Genomic DNA, 23,737 nt, shown 5'->3' with positions numbered 1-23,737 from the left:
CACCCACACAGACACACAAAGTATAGAGTACTGTTTGAGTAGTAGTTTTACCGTTAATTTGCATAGTACAACACATTAAGGACAGAGATCCTACATGGGGAGTAGGTGCAATTAAAATATACTGCAGAGGGGCCAGCTGTGGGGAGCAACCCGGACTGGACTAAGTTACTGGAATTAAGACTTATTCTATGCATCTGCTCTCCCACAATATGGCGCTGGGAGAGAAGAAAACAGCTTCTACGCAGCTGCCTCTTGCCAACTTGAGTGATGACCTCCAGGAGCTGATCCTGCTCCTGATTGGAGGAGAGCAGCGTACTCGGCGTGTGGGCAGCCGAGTTAGGATTGGCAGAGGAGGACTATAAAGGAGGAGAGAGACGGCATGCACCGGGAACATCTAAGGGGAACATCTATCTGAAGGAACACCTGTGCAGCCCCCGAGAGAGCTGGCCGGCGGTGTGCCACTCCCCCGCGGAAGTGGGGAATGTGGCAGGGGGAACCGCCCTTCCACAGAGGTGGAAGGGACGGTAGCCAACCCGGGAAGGACCAGCAGCCAACCCGGGAAGGACCAGCAGCCAACCCGGGAAGAACCAGCAGCAAACCCGGGGAGGGCCGAGCAGACAAAAGAACAGCGCAGGGTCCTGTGTCGTTCCTCCACGAAGAGGGGGAGCGACAGCCAGCACTGTGGCATAGTGGGTAAAACTGCTGCCTACAGCGCAGTCATCCCAAATGGGCGCCGGCTGCTCCACTTCTGAGCCAGCTCTCTGCTCTGGCCAGGGAAAGCAGTGGAAAATGGTTCAAGTTCTTGTGCCCCTGCACCCATGTGGGAGAACCAGAAGAAGCTCTTGGCTCCTGGCTTTAGATCGGTGCTGCTCCAGCCGTTGCTGCCATTTGGGGGAGTGAACCAGCGAACAGAAGATTCTCCCTCTCTGCCTCTGCCTCTCTGTAACTCTGCCTTTCAAATGAATGAATAAATCTTTTTAAAAAATATACTGCATAGTCATCCCTGCAGATAGATTGTGGCAAAATCCCCCTTCAGTCACTTAGTCTTATATGCTATCCTGGATTATGACATTTAAAAATGCTCCACTGAAAAATAAAAAAACTCCTCTGATTCATACATCTGTTTATAGCTCTAATTCCAGAGCTTCCTGCCACTACTAAATTACTGCTACCCTTACTCTTCTACTTAAACTAAACTTTAGGTTATTTAGTCCATTTACTCTCTAATCACCACTCACTCCCTTTTCCTGATACTATTTACACTCCCTAACTTCAAAAAACCTTGCCTAAATGCCTTAAAATCCATGCCTTTTAATTTTTTAAATTTTTATTTATTTTTTAAAAAGATTTTATTTATCTATTTGAGAGGCATAGTTACAGAGAGAAAGGTCTTCCATCCACTCGTTCACTTCCCAAATGGCACAATGGCCAGAGCTGGGCCATTCCAAAGCCAGGAGCCAGGAGCAAGGAGCTTCTTCCAGATCTCCCATGTGAATGCAGTTGTCCAAACACTTTGGCCATCTTCCACGGCTCTCTCAGATGCATCAGCAGGGAGCTGGATCAGAAGAAGAACAGCCTGGACTGTGACCAGAGCTCACATGGGATACCAGCACTGTAGGTGGAGAGTTAGCCTACTATGCCACAGCACCGACCCTTCTGTGCTTTTTTAAATGTCTGTGTCAGCTGGCTGCCAAAAACTCAACTAAAACTAACTCACTGTCTTCTTCATACTTGTAGCTGAAGAGCTGAGCCCAGCTGTTAAAAGAAATGTCATACACCTGGGAAGACTAAAGGCAGCATAAATTCACCACTTAAGATACCCTCCAGAAACTGCCATGTTTCTTTAGTCAACTCTTCCTGAATGACAATTTTTAACTACACACTCATCTCAAATGTCTGTCTTCTTCCCGAATCTCCGCAAATATCCTTGCCTTGTATGTCTTCATGCAGCTAAGAAGGACCATGGGATAGATTTGATGGCAAAGACAGGAGATAATTACTATTGCATTATTGATACTTTCTCCCCAACTTTCTCATACTGCAATGTAAGAAAGACCTCCTCCTCCCTAAGGCCATCTGTCCCCTGGATCCCAGTCTCCTCTATCCGCTTACAGATCTAAACTAATCCTCCTTCATACCCATTGTCTCCTCTTGAGTCAGAAACAACCAGGATTCTACCTTCTCCTCTACTAAAAGTACCTTCCATACTGTCATCTGGCACTTCCATACTGATATGGTCTTTATGCGACTTGTCCTAGGACCAATATTTGACACATTAGAGTATTTCATTTTATAAAATCTTATTTTTTGTGGCTTCTGTAATATCACTTTCTCCTGGTTTTCTTCCTATTTCTCTGACACCCTTCCCCGTTCTCAATCTCCTTTTCTAGTTTCTGCTTCTCACCAATGCCTACGTGTCAAGGCCCTCTAGTCTCATCAGCCTGCAGTGCCCTGGGCAACCCCATTCCTGTATGTTTCCTCAGTTCTCATTTAGTTATTGATGACTTGTGAGTGCAGGCTTAGGGCTGATGTGGTTCTTCTGGGCTTGGTATCCCTACTAACTAACTGCTACTCAGCATCCTGGAGCCAGACTGCCCAAGCTAGACGCCCAGCTCTGAACTGGCACCGCGGCTCACTAGGCTAATCCTCCGCCTTGCGGCGCCAGCATACCGGGTTCTAGTCCCGGTCGGAGCGCTGGATTCTGTCCCAGTTGCCCCTCTTCCAGGCCAGCTCTCTGGTGTGGCCCAGGAAGGCAGTGGAGGATGGCCCAAGTGCTTGGGCCCTGCACCCGATGGGAGACCAGGAGAAGTACCTGGCTCCTGCCATCGGATCAGCGTGGTGCGCCGGCTGCGGCGGCCATTGGAGGGTGAACCAATGGCAAAAGGAAGACCTTTCTCTCTGTGTCTCTCTCTCTCTCTCCCTGTCCACTCTGCCTGTCAAAAAAATAAAAAAAAAAATCCCAGCTCTGTACTCTGCAGGACGTTGGGCAAATTATTTAATTCTGTTTCTTCTCAGTAAAATGTAGATAAAAACATCTGCTCCAACTTTACAGGGTTGTGAAGTTGAGATTTGCATGAGTATTTGTCACTGGGATTGTGTTTCTCTTGTTCATTGTTGTTTCTGAGGCACAGAAATGCACACTTCAAAGCAGGTTCTCAGGGAACACCTGCTGATTCACTTAATGAATGAGCTTACCAGATGGTAATTATCACAATTCTGAGGCATTTCTGCTACCCAGATTAAATTTTAAACTCCTCATATAATGACCTCATGACACGCCTCTAAAAGGTATTCCAATTTCAAGGGAAAATACTTAAGAATACCCCTAGACAAAAACCACATTTTTTTTTTTTTTTTTTTTTTAGATTTAAAACAAAGTTTATTAGAGTCAGAGACGTCCAGTCAGAGGGGCTTCCACAAGAGGGAAAAACCCGAAGAGGCTGGTGGTTCTGGGATTTTTACGCACAATTTTGGGGGAAGAAAAAAATTTCAGATGACATTCAGTTACAAGGTGGGGATAAAACCCATCAAAAGACCTGATTTGCGAAACTACTTCTGCTGGAAATAGGCACAAACCTATGTCAATATGATTCATTTGATTCAAGTATTGGTTTCAACAGTTACTGTGAGTTATGAAATGATTCAAAACAAATCGAAATGTGAGTCTACCACCTCATCTCTTTCAGTAGGCTTTTGTAAAACAGCAGTGACTCATGAGGGGGAACACTTACCCACAGAGAAAGTGGCAGAAGGAAAAGCACCAGGTCCTCAGAGTCTGGCCACCACAGCAGGGGCTGCCACAGAGCAGTGACTAGCCCAGCTCCAGACAAGTGCAGTGGGGGTGACAGAGCTCTTCACTCAGCCCTACTGAGAACCTCCGCGGGAGAAGCCTACAGAGTAGAGGATGTTTCTTGCAGAGCTTTTTATCAGGTGCTAGAAGAATAAACTTTTATTTGAAAATTTAGTGAAGGTGTGTATTCCTATCCAAAATCAGTTATCTCCATATTTCTTACTAACGTATGGGAGGCTTATTCAGCAGAGCTCACTGGTTCCTGTTGGGGACCCTTGACAAGGAACCTGTCTTTTCACTGATTCTTACTTTTTGCTACTGTTATCAGGATAGTTATATAGTATAACCCAATCACTAGCCATTGTGGCAGTTCACCACATTATCCAGGCACATGGTGTTAACACTGCACCTTCTCCTTAACCCTTCAAAGTATAGGGGTCATGTGACTTGCTCCAGCCAATGAGATAAGAACAGAAGTAATGTGCATCCTTTCAGAGATGTCAAGTTCTCTTTTGCTGATCCTTCCTCTCACTCATGGCAACTGGAAATGACCCAGATGGCTGGGCTGCTGTTCTCAGTCTGGGCTCACAAGGGAGGAATGATGAGAAGCAGCACTCTCACAGAGCAGACTTATTCAATACACTCAACTTCTGAGGTTGCTACTGAATCACAACTTCAGAAAGTTTGTGGAAAAATACAATTAAAAGGCTTATTTTGGTGCAAAAATTATAATCCATGCACAGTTTTATCATAATATGCATTTTCCATCAAATTATTTGAAAACTACTTGCATATATGATTTAAAAAAATTTTCTGCACTCAAATCAACTTATATTTTATTTCTATTTTCCACACACTTTTTTTGAAGTACCTTGTTATTGTCACTGATCTAAATTTGTAGTTTGGTACTACGTGTGAGAACTGTGCTAAACCAAAAAGGATGAAAATATTTCTTTAAAGAATTTTCTTAATCCTCTTTTCCTTTAGTTGTTAATCACTCACTCAGAAATCAGATCCAAGGCTAGGCCAGCTTCTATTATTTATACATCAGTATATAGTTGAAGAATTGGAGCTGGTAGCAAATAGAAATGCTTTCATGAGTTTCTGAGACAATAGTCTTACAGTTGATAAAACTTCTAGGGTTTTGAAAACAATTACAAATAAGGGGAGAGGTTTAAACATCGGGAGGCACATATAATCAACCTAAATTAGGGAGGAGGTTAGATATTACATTTTACTGTAGGATAAAAAGAGTATTCATTTATTTTGGAAAAAAATGTATGTCTTTTAGAATCAATTTTGTATACAGATATATTCCTTTTAGAGACAATATTAAATTTATAAATCAAAAAATATTCAAAGTATGACTGTGGTAACTCATCAACCATAGTTATAAATAAGGAAAATTAATATGCTTTACTAAACCTTTTTAATGAAAATGCTAACTAATAAGTATATCATATTCCTTTCTTTTCATAAATTTCAATAATTAATGCCAAATAATAAATTAAATATTTAAAGTATGCATAGGGATCAATCTAAATGTCTATGAAATCAGAAGGCCAAGCACATTAGTACAAAACATAAACAATCAATATCATTTGATAAATATGAATAAAGCTGTTTGTTTCTAAGAAATTAGCATAAATGTTTCACTAAATGGTTTACTAAGTTTTAGATGAACAGTTTTCTCAAATTAAAGAAAATATTCTGCAGAATTTGTTTTATACTTACTTTTAATAATTTCCCAGCTAGTTTTATAATTTCAAAAAATGCCCTGACAATGTCAATTATATTTAAAAGGTCCCTAATAAATGACCTGCTATATCTGGTAATGACTTAATTTAGATATGAGTTCTATATCACTGGTTTTTCAAAACTTTCCCTTTGAGAGAACCAGCCTGCATAGAAAAGACGAAGAGAAAGATGCTTTTCTGGCATTGGAGAGCTGGAGGTGGGACTGGGGTAGGGACAAAGGGGGTTTACACCAGGGCTAGAGATCATGGACATTTTTACTCATCTTATGCTAGATTTTCTTTCTCCCATGTCCAATGCCAAGACTTCCAGGTCAGTTGCTTATCTGTGTCATCAATGTACAGATACTACTTTGAAAGTCATTGTGAAATTTTTCTGTTGTGGTTTTAACAAGGTCACAGATAACCTAATGAAAGTATAGTCAACCAACATTTACTAAATGCTTTTTACTGCCAGGCATACAGTCAGTGCTCATCAAGGAGATACAGAGGCTGCGGGAGTTTAACCTGATTTCTGAGCTGTAGAAATTAACTGGGGAAAGGCAGTGAGATGCTAAGACAACTCACAGACTCATAAATAGTGCTTTAACTGCAGCACAGAGAATGCAGGAAAGAAAGGGCTCAACGCCCAGAGGACGGTGGGCAGTGTTGGGGGCGGGGATGGCCCATGGAGGAGCAATCTAAGATGTAGAGGTAGAACAAGCAGTGTGACAACCATTCTAGGTAAGATGTGGATATAAAAAGCACATCGATATGTTCTGGGGGTTTTATCGGTGGTAGGGTCCTCTCACAGTTATATGGGAAGATGTGTGATGAAGGTGATGGATGAAACGATGAAAGACAGGTTGAGGCCAAATTATTTAGTCTTTGTAGGACAATCAAGAAAGAACATAGGTCCCAGGGAAGGTTTGCAAGAAGATTGTGTGATGTGATTCTATGTTGTCCTCGTGTCAAAGTGGGGAACTGACTGAAGAGGGAAGATGTGGGAAGCATGTTGATTAATATTGGGTTCCAGGAATTGGTCTGTGTTTTTCATGTTGAAGATTTACATTAGCGGAATGCATCATTTGAAGTTTAAATACTCTAGTAATTCTAAATGTAGTTTCTTCATTTACAAAATAAAGTACCTTTTCAAATCAGGTAAAGTTTTTTCAGGTATTTAATTAAATGATCAGTTTCTATAAAGATTTTCTATTTCCTTTGACACCCATAATATTCACATAGTAGACTCATAGCTGACATTCGGCTCTCAGAAATCTCTCCCCACTCTTCTCACAGGGCCTTATTTCAGGAATTATATATTTCCTTATACCCAGCCTTCATGGGGTACTGATTTCAAACACTGTAGAAGACTTCTATTGGATCCTTTCTTCTATTTCCCCTGTGGCTGCACATAACTGAAATTTTGCCAGTCTTTCTCCAGAGATTTTGTGTCAGGCAGAGTAAGACATAGGTAGAAGAAATTGTTGACTAATTCTAGGATGTCCCAGGGTGATAATCAAGCTACTGACATCCCCTATGTCTACTGAGACTTGTTCCTGGTTGTTCCTGAGCCACCTCTGCTTCTACGGCATTACTCTTTCCTTTTAAATGCTGCTCAATAAAGCTACTGGTTTATAACACAAATAATATTACATAGGATACTCTTAATGCTCTTCCCTATGTGTATTATCACCTCTTACGTCTTAAGTTTATTTTACTTATTTATGTTTCATATTAGTCAATGTCCAGCATGCTTTTTCTTTGGTTACTCTTATTCTACTTAGAATGGCAATTTCCAAAATTTGCTCTGGGAAGACAAAAATTCTAACTTGGTGTAAATAGATGCTACTTAAAAAACAAAACAAAACAAAAAACCAGAGTAGGTTATAGTTAAGTAGGAAACACAAGGATAAATAAAAATGAAATTAGTTTCTTTTTCTGGGCATTGTGAATTTCCAAAAAAGAATATAGGATGTGGCTCTTCCCAAGCTTATTTTTAGCACCTATGCAGATACAGATTTATCCTGCCATATCAAAGGAAACGGGTGGTGTTATTCTAGATGTTGCTATATTTACTGTCCCCCATAAGGACTTCAGTTCTCCTGTGCTTACTATGGAGCAATGCCATCTTTTAAATTTATTAATATTGATCATCTCAGTTTAGTATTAATCATGTCTCCTATGTGTTTGTAACTACTGGTTTCTTATATAGACTTTGAAAAATGTTGAAGGTTGCTTGTTTTTTATGGTACTACAGATATTTTAACTGAGGAAGGATAGGATGTGTTACCTTCTTAATATCTGCTTGTAATCCAAGTTTACTACAGCTAGTGAGCGTTTCTACTGTTCTTCTGCTAGGTTAGCGTTCCACTGGCACTCTGGCTATTGTGGCAATCAAGCAGTTCTATGTGCAGCTTTCCTGAAGCATGTAATACAAATCGGCACTGTTTTCTCTCTTGCTTTTATGCAATACACACTTAAAAGTTTCATCAATATGAGTTCATATACTTCTTTTTTTAAAGAAGATTGATTTATTTATCTGAAAGGCAGAGAGGGAGAGAGACAGAGAATATTTTATCCACTAGTTCACTCTCTAAATGCCTGCAACAACCAGGGCTGGGCCAAGCTGAAGCCAGGAGCCAGGAACTCCATCTAGGTCTCCCATGTGGGTGGCTGAGACCCAAGGAGTTGGTCATCATTTGCTGCCTCCAAGGTACCAAAAGAGTAAGGTGGATTGGAAGTGAGGGTGGCTGGGATTTGAAACAGGCACTTTGAGATGGGATGCAAGCATTCTAAGTGGAGGTTTAACTAACCCCTGTGTCACAACATCCACTCCACATACTTCTAATGGTGATTCACAAAGTGTTCTCAAAATACTCCTAAACCTTGGTGGTGACATCAGAATGTCAAATTATGATGGTCTGGTAGTCCCTTTAAGAAGATGAATTTTCCTAGACTACATTAGTAAATCCTTTGACCTACATAATAGAAGTGTGTGGTATTGGACTTTACCAATTATCTGAAACCAACTTATAAAATTTGTAATTTGGGCATGCTAGTGTTCCTTCTTTAAATGATTGATCATTTTTTTCATCTTGATGTGGAGACAAACAGCTCACTCAGAGACCTTAGGCAAAATAATGTCTCCTGACCATAAGCCTGACAATTATCCTGAGTGCCTTAGTCAAATGAAAGGTAACTGTCAGTGGCAAGGTAAACTAGGAGACAAAAATAGGAGATTAACTTAAAACAATCAGTACTTATCAATTCTCACCTGGCAACTCCACTTTAGAGAATATGTATTGAATGATTCTATTATTCAAAATATGGAAATATTAAAGATAACCAAATTGTTTAAAATCTAGGTAATGCTCAAGAAAACATATGCTAAGAAGATGAAGCTTTATGAAATAAAATTAAAATGTATTATATAGACACGTAAAAAAGCATATAAGAATGAAAATAACCTTTTATCATAAAAATTAAAATAGGGCTGGTGCCACGGCTCACTTGGCTAATCCTCCGCCTGCAGTGCCAGCACCCCGGGTTCTAGTCCCGGTTGGGGCACCGGATTCTGTCCCGGTTGCTCCTCCTCTTCCAGTCCGGCTCTCTGCTGTGGCCCGGGAGTGCAATGGAGGATGGCCCACGTGCTTGGGACCTGCACCCCATGGGAGACCAGGAGGAAGCACCTGTCTCCTGGCTTCGGATCGGGCACGTGCGCCGGCCGTAGCAGCCATTTGGGGGTGAACCAACGGAAGGAAGAGCTTTCTCTCTGTCTCTCTCTCTCTCACTGCCTAACTCTGTCAAAAATTAATTAATTAATTAAAATTAAAATTAAAATTTAGAAGGTCTAGGTATAATAAAACAATGGCTGCATGGTGAAAAGGACAGAGGAAACATACTAAAAGAATAGTTATTTGCCATGGAAAAGTTCTTTGTTCTTCCTTGTTTATTAAAATTAGATAAATATAGATTTTTTAAAAATGTTAATAAGGTCTTAGGCAAATTATATCTACAATCTATAATACTTATGTATTATATAATTACATGAATATATATCAAAAAGCATACATATATAAACACATGGATATGTACATAGATTTAAAATATTGTATAATCTGGTTTCTCTTCAGATTGTATAAATTTTTCACTTTTTACTAAAATATTGCTAGTGAATGAAAAACTATTCAAATTAAACATAATGCATATTTAGGAGAGATGGATTTTTGCTTCTCTTGCCCAGACACAGAAGGATACAGTACTGATTCTCTCCAAACTGTCCCATCTACACAAAAATTATGGAGAAAGTTAAAACCAATTTACTATGTTAAAATCAATGAAAACATTCAGGCACTGGTTATTCAAAGACAAGTACTCCAAAAACAGAAACACGTGAACTATAATAACACTAGTTAATTTTAAGTATGACTTTTAAAAAACGTGGATCCCTTGGCTTAATGTTTAAAACATTCTAAAGCAATTGGATAAATGAAGTGATTTGGGACTGGGAAAAGAGAGGAAGAGGCATAACATACCAGAGGGTCTCATTACCCTGGCTGGGAAGGTGACTGAATTCATGATGATAGAATGTGACTCTTAGGATAGAAACAGAGGAATACAGAAGCCATGTATATTAACTTTAAAAAGATCTACTATGGAACAAAAATCTAGAGAGAAAGAAAATATAAGACTCAGAGGATTGTTTTGCTATGGTTAGAAAAGTACTTGAGGGACAGGAACAATGGCAAGGAACTTTTCTCATTAAATATTTATTACTCTGCTTAAATCTGTTTGAAGGAGCACAGAAACACGTGAAATACTACCCTGGGTAAGAGCCACTTTTCCCCCAGCTAGAATGCTGAGGCTAACACAAATCTGATTGTCATGCAATTGAAATACGTGACTGCTTTTCCTTGATGTCAGCTTTTAACACTGTCCACATTAAAAGTGAGGTCCATTCCAACAACTCCCAGTGGATGCTTAACATTATTCATAAAGTTGTCCAAAACCTTTCAGGAAAATAGCACTCATGCCCTTTATGAACATAATACAAAAATGCTTTCTTAATCTATCAATAAAAGGCAGCAAAGTTAAAAATTCCTGTTTTGCTGTAAACAGCAGATAATTAATTAAGCCTAGACCTTGGAAAGTCACCAAAGTACTTTATACTGGATTACAGGATTATTCAACTAGGAATCTGAGTGTCTCACTCACCCCTCAACTTCCAAAACACTGTAGGTTTTATAGTTTCTTTGCTATGTATTCTTCATTTTAACAAGATTTTATTAAGCTAATATTATACCAACGTTAAAAGAATTTTAAGAGAAAAATTCATCCCTAAACCTGCCACTTGACTAAATCTCTTTAACTTGTCCATAGGTATATGTAACTTGTAGTTGTAATCACAACACACATAATAACAAAGTCATTGCCTAACATTTCCCAACAATACTTCTGCCAAACTTCCCCCATCGTGGTCATTTATCATACATTATAAGAAATTCAATGTAAACCATAACTTCATTAAAATACAACAGTAAAATGAATTTCTCCTAAATATATATCAGAAAGGGATATTTTACAAAAATGATAATAGAAGACACTTTGTATTTCACATTTATATATACTTTCCATCTTACCTCTTCTCCAGACAAATAGTAGGCTGAGAGTAATCCACCAACAAAGCGTATATTTACTTCAAAGACGGAAATTTCGGCATTCTATGGACACAAAATAGAGGAGATTCAAACATGATAGAACACAATCCAGATGGTTATCACCATCATGATAAACCGCAATACACACTGACATTTTGTTCAAATATCAAATCCTTGCCCAGAGAGGTTTACAAACTGGGGGAGGGGGAAGCCCAGCTTTTAATGGTATAAAAATGTATTTAAGTAGATAAAAATACATTTGACCCTTAAGATCAAAATTATAAAAATATTCATAAAATAAAGTTCTTTTCTTTAGTGGAAAGCAGATACAAGACTTGGTTGGCTCTATGTGTGCAGCTGCAGTAAGGCTGGGGCTTTTTTATTTTCCTAGACTACATTATCCCTGTATTTATTCATTAGTCTCTTTTTTTTTTTTCTTCCCGGAAGGGCAGCCATGCAGATTATAGTGTGGCTGATACTTCAACATGAGTCAAGCAAAACTTTCATGTCATGTTAAGGTAGCATCATAGATAGAAAGTAAACAGGATCTGAAATTGGGGCACTTGGCCCCTAGTGCTGCTCCCACCTTCTGCCTGTGGCTTTGGATGGCTATACTTCATTGACAGAACATTTTATTTGTGCATAAAGGAAATGATAATAATGATGCATGCTCTACCATGCCAAAAGGCTTCTTATTTATATCAGAACTAGCTGATGCTGTGCTAATCTTTTTTTATTTTATTTTTTTTTACAGGCAGAGTGGACAGGGAGAGAGAGAGAGACAGAGAGAAAGGTCTTCCTTTGCCATTGGTTCACCCTCCAATGGCCGCCGCGCTGCAGCCGGCGTACCGCGCTGATCCAAAGCCAGGAGCCAGGTGCTTCTCCTGGTCTCCCATGGGGTGCAGGGCCCAAGCACTTGGGCCAACCTCCACTGCACTCCTGGGCCACAGCAGAGAGCTGGCCTGGAAGAGGGGCAACCGGGATGGAATCCGGTGCCCCGTCAGGGACTAGAATCCAGTGTGCTGGCGCCGCAAGTCGGAGGATTAGCCTAGTGAGCCGGGGCACCGGCCTCTGTGCTAATCTCTTTACATTGATTTTGCCTTTAAATTCTGATATCACCCTATGAATCAATTCCTATTCTTATGCTGATTTTATAGATGGAGAAATTGAGACTCATGCTGGTTAATCTAACTTTCTGAAGGTCAGATAACTCAGCAGTAGAATCAGGATTTGAAATTGAGAATTCAGATTCTTTGTTTAGCGCTGTGCTACATTTACTCTTATAATATCACATGTGATAGTGCACCAAATCTGTCTACTTTTTAAGAATTACTTCACACACACACACACACACACACACAGGAATATTATTCAGCTATAAAAGAATAACATTCTATCATTTGCTGCAAAATGGTTGGGACTGGAAGACATCATGTTTAGTGAAATAAGTCGGGCATAGAAAGAGAAATGATGCATGTTCTCCTTGAAATGTGTGAGCTAAAATTAAAAACAAAACAGAAAAGAAATGACTGTGTGTATCAGTTTTGCTGCAAATGCATGCTTTGTCAAACTGTTCTGAATCTTTGTGAAACAAATTGATAGGAATTATATTTTACTGATTTTTATGACTATTTTAAAATTTTTGTGGGTGAAGTTGAACATTTTTTCATTTTACTATTGTTTATAGCCCTTCCCTATTTTGTAGCTGGACTGTGGTCTTCTTTATTTTTTACTGCTTGAACTCTATTTAAGGGAACCATTGAGCCTTTGAGTATAATATGAATCAAAACACATCATCTCAATAAAAGTAAATAAAATATGAAGTTGAAAAACATATGACACAAAACTTCAAAAGCTGTAAAAGGGAATCCAACAAAATCTCTCTCTCATGCATTTAAAAAAATCACTTGAAAGGCACAGTGACAGAGAGGGAGAGACAGAGAGATTGTTCATCTGCTGGTTCATTCCCCAAATGGTCACAATATTCATGGATGGGCTAGGCTGAAACAAGGAGTCCAAAATTCTACCTGGGTCTCCTACATGGGTGGCAAGGCCTAAGCACTAGGGCCATCTTCCACTGCCTTCCCAGGTACATTAGCAGGAAGGTGGATTGGAAGCGGAGCAGCCGGATTTAAACCAGTGGCTCTGATATGGGAAGCCAGAGTAGCAAGCAAGGGTTTAATCTGCTGTACCACAATGCTGGCCCCACAAATCTCTTTATTAATGGCCACATAATTGTGACATATAATTAGTAACTATTGTCAATACTTTTATTATTTTGTAATACTTAATGCTAAGTGGATCTGTCTTCATTCTGTATAATTTAGCATAGTTAGCCTACAATAGATATAAGATACACTTCAAGTTTAGTTAGCTTCTTTTAATGCTTATTGAGCTTACTCAGTAATTGTTAACAATCATTTTACCTAACATCAAACCATTAACTGATAATCATGAGAGATAACAGCAAATTGTGACATATAGAGTCAGTCCCTGGGAGACAAACTTAGTCTAAATTATCATTTCCTTTAACAAACATTTATTCAGTAACAACAGTAAGTTCTGGCCATATCCTGGGTGCTAGAGACACAGCAAAGAAGGCATTCAAACTCACTGAGTCTACATTTAGGGAGACAAAATATTTCCAGAGCAAAAAAGGAGATATATATATATATATATATACACATATATATAATACATATATTCATTTTATTACCTCTCTAGAAAGGTAATAAGGAAATAACAAACCTAAGTAATTGCTTAAGTTAAAAATAAATCCTGCAAAAAAGATTACAAAAACAGGAGAGAATTACTAGTTTAAAATTAGGCAAAAGCATCATAAAATTAGACTGGTGAGTTTAATTGTATTTCATAATTTGTAACATGGACCTAATATACTTTAATTAAAAGCACTATGTATATGTATAATTTATCTTCAAGGCCTGTCACTCTGAAGGAATATGATATAAATACTGGTAAAAGCTTTAAAAATCTATACAATCATTGATGAGGGAATGGGAAGAGAATCCATTAATTTAGCTTGTTTGCACTACTATTACTTCTTATGTCTAAGAGTAATGTCTAACAATAAAAATCTAATGATTTTAAACTCTCAAATCATATTCACCTCAATTTCTGCTTTTGTTTTTCAGTTTTTAATCTTAGAGTAGTTCTTTATATTTCCACGTATTGATGCACGGTAAAATGATTTTATATTATATTATTCTGGTTATGTGCTTATTTCATATGCATTTCCCCCTCCTCCTTGGAAAATTCTGAATCAGGACCTTCATAGAGATATCTGATAGGAATTATTCAAGGTAGAAGACTGAGCAATGTCAAATCCAACCAGAAATATATCTTCAGCTAGACATCAATCACTTATTGGATGTAGTTATTGATCCCCCAATAAATAGTATATGAGAATCTAAATTCTATTTATCTTGTTCTGTAAGATATTGAGAGATGACCTTGCACGGTGCTATGCTCAAGGTCAGCTGTTATGACTCTTGAATTTCATGGATGGAACAGTCTGGTGAGTCTGCCCAACTAGCAAGCATTCCTTGTAGTGAATGTATGCAATCCCCAGTGACTGCTGTGTCCTTGTTTTGACAAATCCTTCTCAGGAATGTCACTTCTTCATCAGTAGTTCTCAAAAGTCACCATCTTCATCTTCCTCTGTATGAAAAATCAGACTTACATTTGAATTCCACCCTGTAATTCTTTCTCCTTCCTTTTTTCAAATTTAAAATTTAGAAATTTCAGAGCTTTTTCAATGTTCTATGTTTGCTATATTTTAAGCCCAGAAGTTTAAAATTTGGACACTTTAGGTCACTCTTTACAGACTCTTAGTCCTTAGATGATAAGGACTAAGAAGACAAAAATATTTCTACCATAACAGATTGGTTGGGTATCGTGGGATAACAGGCCATAAAAATACTGGCATGGAGCCAGAAAGACCTGGGATTGAAGGCTAGTCTGGAAGCTACTTGAGAACGAGAACTCATGTAACTCATTTTTCCTCTCAGTCCCTTGGTTTCATCATTTGCTAACAAATACAATCCCTCCCTTACAAGGCACAATGGGTTCCTGAATGTAAAGCACTGTGCACATTACTGTTCAACAGATAGCTGTTACCATTACCACCATGCAGTAGCTCAAGATAAAAAAAAAACAAGTGGTACCTTCCACAAAGTTATTAGAAAATGAGAAAGTTTACAATCATAATATTCATCTTCCCTTAAGCTCATAGGGGGTCATATTTCTCAATGGCTAGAAATCCTCTTTTAAAATATAGTACCCTGGGGTCGGCTCTGTGTCTCAGTAGGTTAATCCTCCGCCTGCGGCGCCAGCATCCCATAAGGGCGCCAGTTCTAGTGCCGGCTGCTCCACTTCCAGTCCAGCTCTCTGCTGTGGCCTGGAAAAGCAATGGAGGATGGCCCAAGTCCTTGGGCCCCTGCATCCACATGGGAGACCGGGAGGAGGCACCTGGCTCCTGGCTTCAGATCGGCACAGCTCCGGCAGTTGCGGCCACTGGAGAGTGAACCAACGGAAGGAAGACCTTTCTCTCTGTCTCTCCCTCTCACTGTCTGTAACTCTGGCTCTCAAATAAATAAATAAAATCTTTTAAAAAAAATACAGTAGCCTGAGGAACTTCATTTTGGGCTTGATATACTTCATATGAATCCTGGCTTTTCAAAAGAGATTATCTACAATCTGAGAGTTCAAGGCTGTTTTCATGAACATTCCTCCTATGAAAAATCATGCAATGTCTTAAAATGTTTCAAGTTCTCTTAATGGTTTTGCCTTATGACAGAAAAAGAGTTGAGGCAATGAAAGGATAGTAAGTGTACAAAACAGCCTGTAACACTAGAACTTGTGAGATATACCCTAACAAGTAGTGTGACCTTTGCTGTCTACTTCATCTGTGCTTGTTTTAAAATTAGGTTCCTCCTTAAATCCTTAAGTAAAATTGCATTCCTGCTCTATGTATTCTGTGGCTTTTAATATGTAGTTTGATGTAAACTGCCAGTTTGAGAAGTAGACCTAATCTTTTGTTTAAATTTTATGTACTTATTAGTGATGAGTGAGAAGAGGTTGGAAACTTTTGGCTAAAAGATTACACTTAAAATCTGTAGTGCAGAAACTGCTCTTTGGTTTTGACTTTCTTCTAGTAATGGCCATTGAATCAAAGAAGACACTTAACTAGATTCATTTATAGATTTAATAAAATATATAATATTACTAAATTTATCAGAAAATATGTACAATCTTTTTAAAACAGGAGATATTATAAATCGTGAAAAGTTTATGCTCCAGTACTAATCTCTATTTTTATCTTGGGTGTCTTTTTTTTTTTGTTTGTTTTTTGACAGGCAGAATGGACAATGAGAGAGAGAGAGACAGAGAAAGGTCTTCCTTTGCCGTTGGTTCACCCTCCAATGGACGCCGCGGCCGGCGCGCTGCGACCGGCGCACCGCGCTGATCTGATGGCAGGAGCCAGGTGCTTCTCCTGGTCTCCTATGGGGTGCAGGGCCCAAGCACCTGGGCCATCCTCCACTGCACTCCTGGGCCATAGCAGAGAGCTGGCCTGGAAGAGGGGCAACTGGGACCGAATTCGTCGCCCCGACCGGGACTAGAACCCGGTGTGTCGGCGCCGCTAGGCGGAGGATTAGCCTGTTGAGCCACAGCGCCGGCCCTTGGGTGTCTAAAACTCATAATTCACCATAAGGGTATTCCTTTTTAAGAGATTTCTTTTATCTGACTACACACACACACAATTATGAGATGCGCATACACATAATTATGGGCTGAAAGTGATAAAGATGGATAATACACACAAAAGAGTCTAATTTATATGTTGATTGTCCCTGTCCTGCAGTTCACATCAACATAACATGAACTCATGCGCATGAAGACGCTAATCCTGTCTGAGCAGCAGAGAAAGTGAACACTTTAAAATCTATTTCCAAAGAATGCTTGTGTGATCAACTTCTTGCCACTGACAATGTATTATTTTAAGCAATTCAAAAAAATTCTTAGAATGCTTTCTAAAACTAGCAATTCATTCACTAAAATTATCTACAAAATGATCTACTTAATAGATCATAGCAAGTGAAATAAGAGACTTGTCCATGAAAGCAACAAATTTAGGATTGGGAGCAATTTCAACCACACTTCCTTTTGCCTAAGGAACTACACAGACACAAGCTTCCCCTAAGAGGGAGAAGAGCTGCTTCTTATGATCTTTAAACCTTATGCTAGTTATTCATAATGAAACTGGTACAAGAATTCTCCTTCTTAATTGTCTTCTTATGAATCCACAGAGCATCACAGATCAGACTGATTACATTAAGCTGAAAATGATCTCTTGGAAAACAACCTCTCAGAAGATGTATTTATGACATGCATGAAGTTTGTATACCTTAAATAAAAGTCTTCTGGGGGAAAATGCTTAAATTCTACAGTATTTGATTTTCAGGGTATATTCAAAATATAATAGTTTTCCTTTTTTTTTTTAAGGGCAACTCTTTGATCCTTGAAAGACATTGCTCCTTTGCTAGCTATTCCTCAAAATTCCCTGTCAGCTTTTTAATCAGTGAACCATAATGCTGAGGTCCTCAAGCTACTGTCACACATGAGAAACAAGCAAGCTGTGATAACAGTGCCCCTCTACAGTACAATCTGTGTTTAACAGCAACTGCTCCACAACTATGTATATATGGTAACTGTGCTTACGAAGAATCATTTGGAAACATGAGACTTTTCAAAGTCAGTGATTAAATACCAGTGACTGTCTATAGGCCATATCTATACATGGAATCTTCAAACAGTTCATAGAAAATGCATGAATTTCAAATTATTCTGCACTAAAATAAATTCATCCTAACATGCCTGAGCAGGATCTAGTTTTAAGTCTTAGGAAGGCAAAGACATCAGTTTGAAAAAAGGCCCTATCAGAGTGACATGAATTCTGCTGAAATTGAAGTAAGAATGAACATGAAACTTATGGTGAAGCTTAGGTGGAAAAATGGTGAAATCACTCATGCTTTATGAGAAATTTATAGAGGTAATGCTAATGCCCTCAAAGAGATCAAATTTACAAATGACGACTCTTCTTAAGAAGACAATGCTGGGGCCGGTGCTGTGGCGCAGTAGGTTAATCCTCCGCCTGCAGAGCCAGCATCCCATATGGGCGCCAGTTCTAGTCCCGGCTGCTCCTCTTCCAATCCAGCTCTCTGCTGTGGCCTGGGAAAGCAGTAGAAGATGGCCCAAGTGCTTGGGACCCTGCACCCGCATGGGAGACCAGGAAGAAGCACCTGGCTCCTGGCTTCAGCCGTTGCGGCCATTTGGGGAGTGAACCAATGGAAGGAAGATCTTTCTCTCTGTCTCTCCCTCTCACTGTAACTCTACCTCTCAAAAAAAAAAAAAAAAAGACAATGTTGAAGATGAAGCTTGCATTAGATCATCCACATTAATTTGTGAGGAAAAAATTAACTCTGTGACCTAACTGAAAATTACTGATCATTAATAGCAAAAACAACAGACAACATAGACATCTCGAAAGGTTCAGCTTACATAATTCTGACTGAAAAATTAAAGTGGAGCAGACTACGCATGATGGGTGGCAAAACTGTTGTGCTCACGTCAGCTATAGACAACAATAGGACTTTTAGTGGAAATTTGAAACAAATGGGATCAAGATCCTGAAACATTCCTTCCAAGAATTCTAACTGTAGATGAAACATGGCTTCTTCAGTATGATGCTGAAGACAAAGCACAAACAAAACAATGGCTGCAAGAGGTGGAAGTGGTATAGTCGAAGCAAACGCAGTGAAGAGTAAAGGTCCTGGCAACACTTTTTTTGGAGAGCTCAAGCACTTCACTTGGTGGTATTCCAGAGGGCCAAGGAAGAATAACATCTGCTTATTATTCTTGGATCCTCAGTTCTTTTAGAAGGACCGAATGGCTGATATCAGTGCTTTTAAGTGCCTTGAACTTGATGGAATTTATGCTGAAAAATAAAGCTTATATTTTATATTTTTCCATTTTAATTCTATTCTTCCACAAACATTTTGAAGTCACCTCAAATTTAGGGTAGCATACACATTTATTTATCAATGTATGCCGAATCTAAATATTCATAAATGGTACTTAGGAAAGCCTATTTCTTATAAATGTTATTTTAAAGTATGTGTTGTATTAATACATTGGAATTAACCTAGATGTCCATCAGCTGATGACTGGATAAAGAAATTGTGGTATGTATATACCATGGAATACTACTCGGTGAAAAAAAGAACAAAATCCTGTCTTTTGTAACAAAATGGATGGAACTGGAAACAATTATGATTAGTGTAGTAAGCCAGTCCACATAAGACAAATATGATTTCCTTGATTTGTGGTATTATGCAGAGCATAAAAAAGTAATGTATGAGTAAAATTGACATTTTGAGATTTTGTTATTGTTTATAGCTCTTGTCTATACTCTTAAGGAAGAGTGGATTTTCTTCTTACTACTTGTTGAATTATTTAGTGGAAGATTAAGCTTATGATTAGAAAATAAACTTAATGTATGTCATTGTAACAATTAAAAGAAAAATAAGAAAGGAAGGAGGAGATAGGGTGGGAAGTATCATTATGCCCTTAAATCTGCTTATATGAAATACATGAAATTTGTTCACCTTATATAACAAATTTAAAAAGAGAGAATTAAGTTTAAGCATAAGTCCTTTCAACAGATTAAACTGCAACATTTCACAGTGTATGTCAGTATAACAGTAAGTTCAAAGTAGGTTTTAGTTTCATACTTAAATGACATGATAAATTTTTATAGATTGTTAAAAAAATGCAAGTCCTCTGGACCACAAAGATAGGTAAATACTCATCTTCTCTGTGTTAACTGTTCGTTTAACCATGAGGTCCAGAAAGGCTTTCAAGTAGCTGCCTAAACCACTGCTAATTATTGTCGGGGAAAACAGCTCAGTATCCTAGTAAAGCAAGAAAACAAATCATCACTCTTGGCAGGTACCCCTTAGCATTCAGATGGAATATAGTAAATAACTGTATTCAATGGAATAATTAACTAAATTATTTGCACCCACTGGGAGGTAACGCTGCTCTCAAACAGGCCTTTTTTCAGGAGAAGCACTAAGACAAACATCACTTCTTTCCTGCTCTATGGCATGGAACACTGGATCCAAGCCAAGTACTCATTTGGGAAGATCCAACGTTGCTTCTTCAAGTCAGTTTACATCCTTCTGACATACGGCCCTAAAGTTTTCTTTCTTGAAAGGTAGGGCAACATTTCAGTTGGATGCACTAACATTCTGAATCTTTAAGTTTAAAAAAATAAAGTCACCCTTGCCACCAGTTCTTCCACTTTCTAAAACATGTTGTTCATTACAATCAAAAGCACAAGCCAGATGCCTGCCAAAGATCACAGTGTCCATGTATGGCTAGTTACTGTCTGGAATGAACTAGTCATGACTCTCTCATTCTCAAAGCTTTACTTCTCATTCTGAGATAAGCACTTTACCTTAGTGTATAAAGATGCTTTTTAAGGATAATTTTAATATAGCTTTGGCTTTTACAGAAATTTTATGTAAGAAATTTTTATCTGGAGAAAAGTTGTACATATGCTACAAAATTTGTTACTGAAGATAGTTTTCAATATTTCTCATGTGAGGATCTAGTTATTCAATTTTTTTTAAAGTGCGAGTAAAGAACAGGAAGCTCACAACTGAATTTAGAAATTCCTGAATAGGAAAGTCTTATTCATTTGTCCTTATGTTAATGATTTTCCTACATCAGGAGCCACCACAGATCTGTTAGGTGACAATACGCAGGGAGATCACCTACACTAGAACTCCAGATCATTTCTAACTATACAGAAATATGACACAGGTGAGGGGTCTAGAGGTTAAGATGCTGGTGGGGGCACACACCAGCATGTGTGTCAGAATCCCTGGGTTTGAATACAGGCTCCATTCCCAATTTCAGCTTCCTGCTAGTGTGCACTCAGCTAGGCAGAGGTGATGGCTCCAGCAGCTGGGTCCCTGCTACCCACATGGGAGACCCAGATAGAGTTCCAAGCTCCTGGTTTTGGTTTGTCTCTCCCTCCACCCCCGCGGTCAAGTAAATAAAAAACAAAAATTTAAAAAATGGTACAATACAGCTCCCCTTGTTCCCTAGTCAAGTTATCTTCCACCCGAATCTAGCATAGTCTGTCAGGAAGCAGAACAAGAGAGTTAACATCTCATTCATTTAACAAACATTTACAAATGCCTATTGAATGGCACATTCTAAATAGTGTGCTATTAAGATTATGTGCTCAACTTTAAAGGACTCAAATTTTCTGGTTATTTCAACATTTCTCAACTTTTTGTATTTCCTATTCAATAAGAAACAGGGTCAATGAGTTAGGCAGACTTTGTTCAAATCACAGCTCTTATATGCTACATAATTTTGGGTAGGTTAATTCATTCCTCCTTCACCTGTAAAAATATGGAAAATACCACTTACCCTGTATGGTTGTCACAAGGACTGAATGAAATAAAGTATGAAAAAAAATCACCTACCATAATATCTGACAGGTACGTGGTACCCATTAAATTGAAATTTCCCCTTTTTCTTTTCTTCCTCAGATGACCCAGCTCTAGCCAGGATACTCGGGCCACTTTCCTGCTAGACTAGAAGCCCCATAAGGGTAAGGACTTAACCCTCAGAAGGCACCTGATGAATAATTAACAGATGCATGAGTGACTACTGAATAACCAAGAGTCAGTTCTAGATTCTTTGTCCTAGGATTACTTTGAAATAAAATCAGAAAACATATCCACTGGACTCTCCTCTCAGGGTCTCCTGCCAATATCCATGTGCCTCTGCAGAGAACTTAATTGAAAATGAAGCTACACCTATAGAACCCGAGCTCCCATTCCCCAAACACATTATCTCGGTGACTTATTTTAAGCTAGTTAATGAAACCATTTGAACTCTGTGATACCCAGTATGCAAAATGAATCAACTTGCTGTGCCTTGTGAAATGAAAGTAAGTTTTAGTTAATGACAGTATCAACCAATAAAAAGCATTTACTTTTACTTTTAAGTGATGTAAATCGAGTATTTCACATATAAACGAATTTATTCTTGACTGGAAGACCTGTTCACATCTAGGGGTTTATCACAGGATAAACTCATGCTCAACAACAGCGTCTCCGTTTACTTTTCCCTTGCAATAAGTTTTGGTGCATTCATTTAATTTTTAAAAATACCGTCATACTATTAAAATCTTTATCAGAAAAAAGTACTAAATACAAGGTATAACATATTTAAACTATAATGATATTACATACTAATCACAAAAAGGACTTTCTCTTTTTCCTAAATTTGTCAACTTCTCCTTCCTTCAGATAAAGTGGAAAATTTTTTTATTTTGATAACTGAGTAACAATAAACAACCATTAGGATATCTAGGTAAAGTGGGTGAATGTAAAACAAATTTCTTGTAAGATGCATGAATATAAACTGAAAACAGTAAGCTGAAGAATTTTATACTGCAATGATTAGAGTAAATCAATATATTTTTCCTAAATATATGTGTTACTATTTTTAATATGGGCAACCTTTAGATATTATTAATAATTTATGGTTATTTTTAAAAAGATTTATCTATTTATCTGAAAGTCATAGAGATCTTCCATCTGCTGGTTCCTTCCCAATTGGCTGCAACAGCAGAGGCTGGGCCAGGACAAAGCCAGGAACCTGCAACTCCATCTGAATTCCCTGAGTAGGTGCAGGAACCCAAGTTCTTGGGCCATCTTCCACTGCTTTCTCAGGCCATTAGCAGGGAGCTGGATCAGAAGTGGGGCACCCAGGACACAAATCGGAGGAGGCTTAACCCATATGCTACAACACCGACCCCAATAACTGATATTTTTAAAAAGAAAAAACATGGGAATACCCAAAGAAAGGCTGGCAAAAAATATGTTTCAAGAATCTCCAAATTAAGAAATGTGTAATAAACAGAAATTTGTGACCTATGCTTGGAATCTTTTCTTTCTTTTTAACATCATTTATTTTTTTTTTTAATTTTAAAGGCAGAGAGAAAGAGAGAGGAAGCACATTTCCATAGCCTGATTCACTACCCAAATGTTCACAATAGCATGAGCCAGGCCAGAGCCAGGAACTTAAACTTAATCCATGTTTCCCATGTTGGTGAGAGCCATCACCGGCTGCCTGAGAATGCAATAGCAGGAGGTTGGAATCAGAAACTGAGCTGGGACTGGAACCCAGTCACTTTGATATGCGACGTGGGCAGTTTAAGTGGCGTCTTTACTACTGTAACAAATGCCAGCCCTTAATTTTTTAAGTAAATATTTATGGTATATATTGAAGGCTATATTCCAGGATCCTCATTAATAGTCCTAAAATGTGTAATTGAATATAATCTTACTAGAAACAAAAATATTAAATAAGAAAACATTACCATTCAGTATCTGAACAGTCACTTGATAATAATTCAATTCCTATATCTTACAAAGTAAAGAAGCCAA

The 23,737-nt window shown here is 38.4% G+C and overlaps 1 protein-coding gene across 3 annotated transcripts in view; it reads right to left on the bottom strand.

The window, feature by feature from the left end:
- The window catches only part of MAN1A1 (mannosidase alpha class 1A member 1), a 208,136-nt gene that overhangs the window by 120,499 nt on the left and 63,900 nt on the right, over positions 1 to 23,737 (bottom strand). For all 3 annotated transcript variants that reach the window (XM_008263299.5, XM_008263300.5, NM_001195721.2), the window contains 1 exon segment: positions 11,166 to 11,246. In XM_008263299.5, coding sequence (XP_008261521.1) covers positions 11,166 to 11,246 — 81 coding nt within the window.

This window comes from Oryctolagus cuniculus, chromosome 5 (genome assembly GCF_051225735.1).
Source record: "Oryctolagus cuniculus isolate XC-2025 breed Fujian yellow rabbit chromosome 5, ASM5122573v1, whole genome shotgun sequence".
Taxonomy (NCBI): domain Eukaryota; kingdom Metazoa; phylum Chordata; class Mammalia; order Lagomorpha; family Leporidae; genus Oryctolagus; species Oryctolagus cuniculus.
The sequence above is the reverse complement of the archived record's forward strand: the minus strand, read 5'-3'. Positions and strand labels throughout refer to the sequence as shown.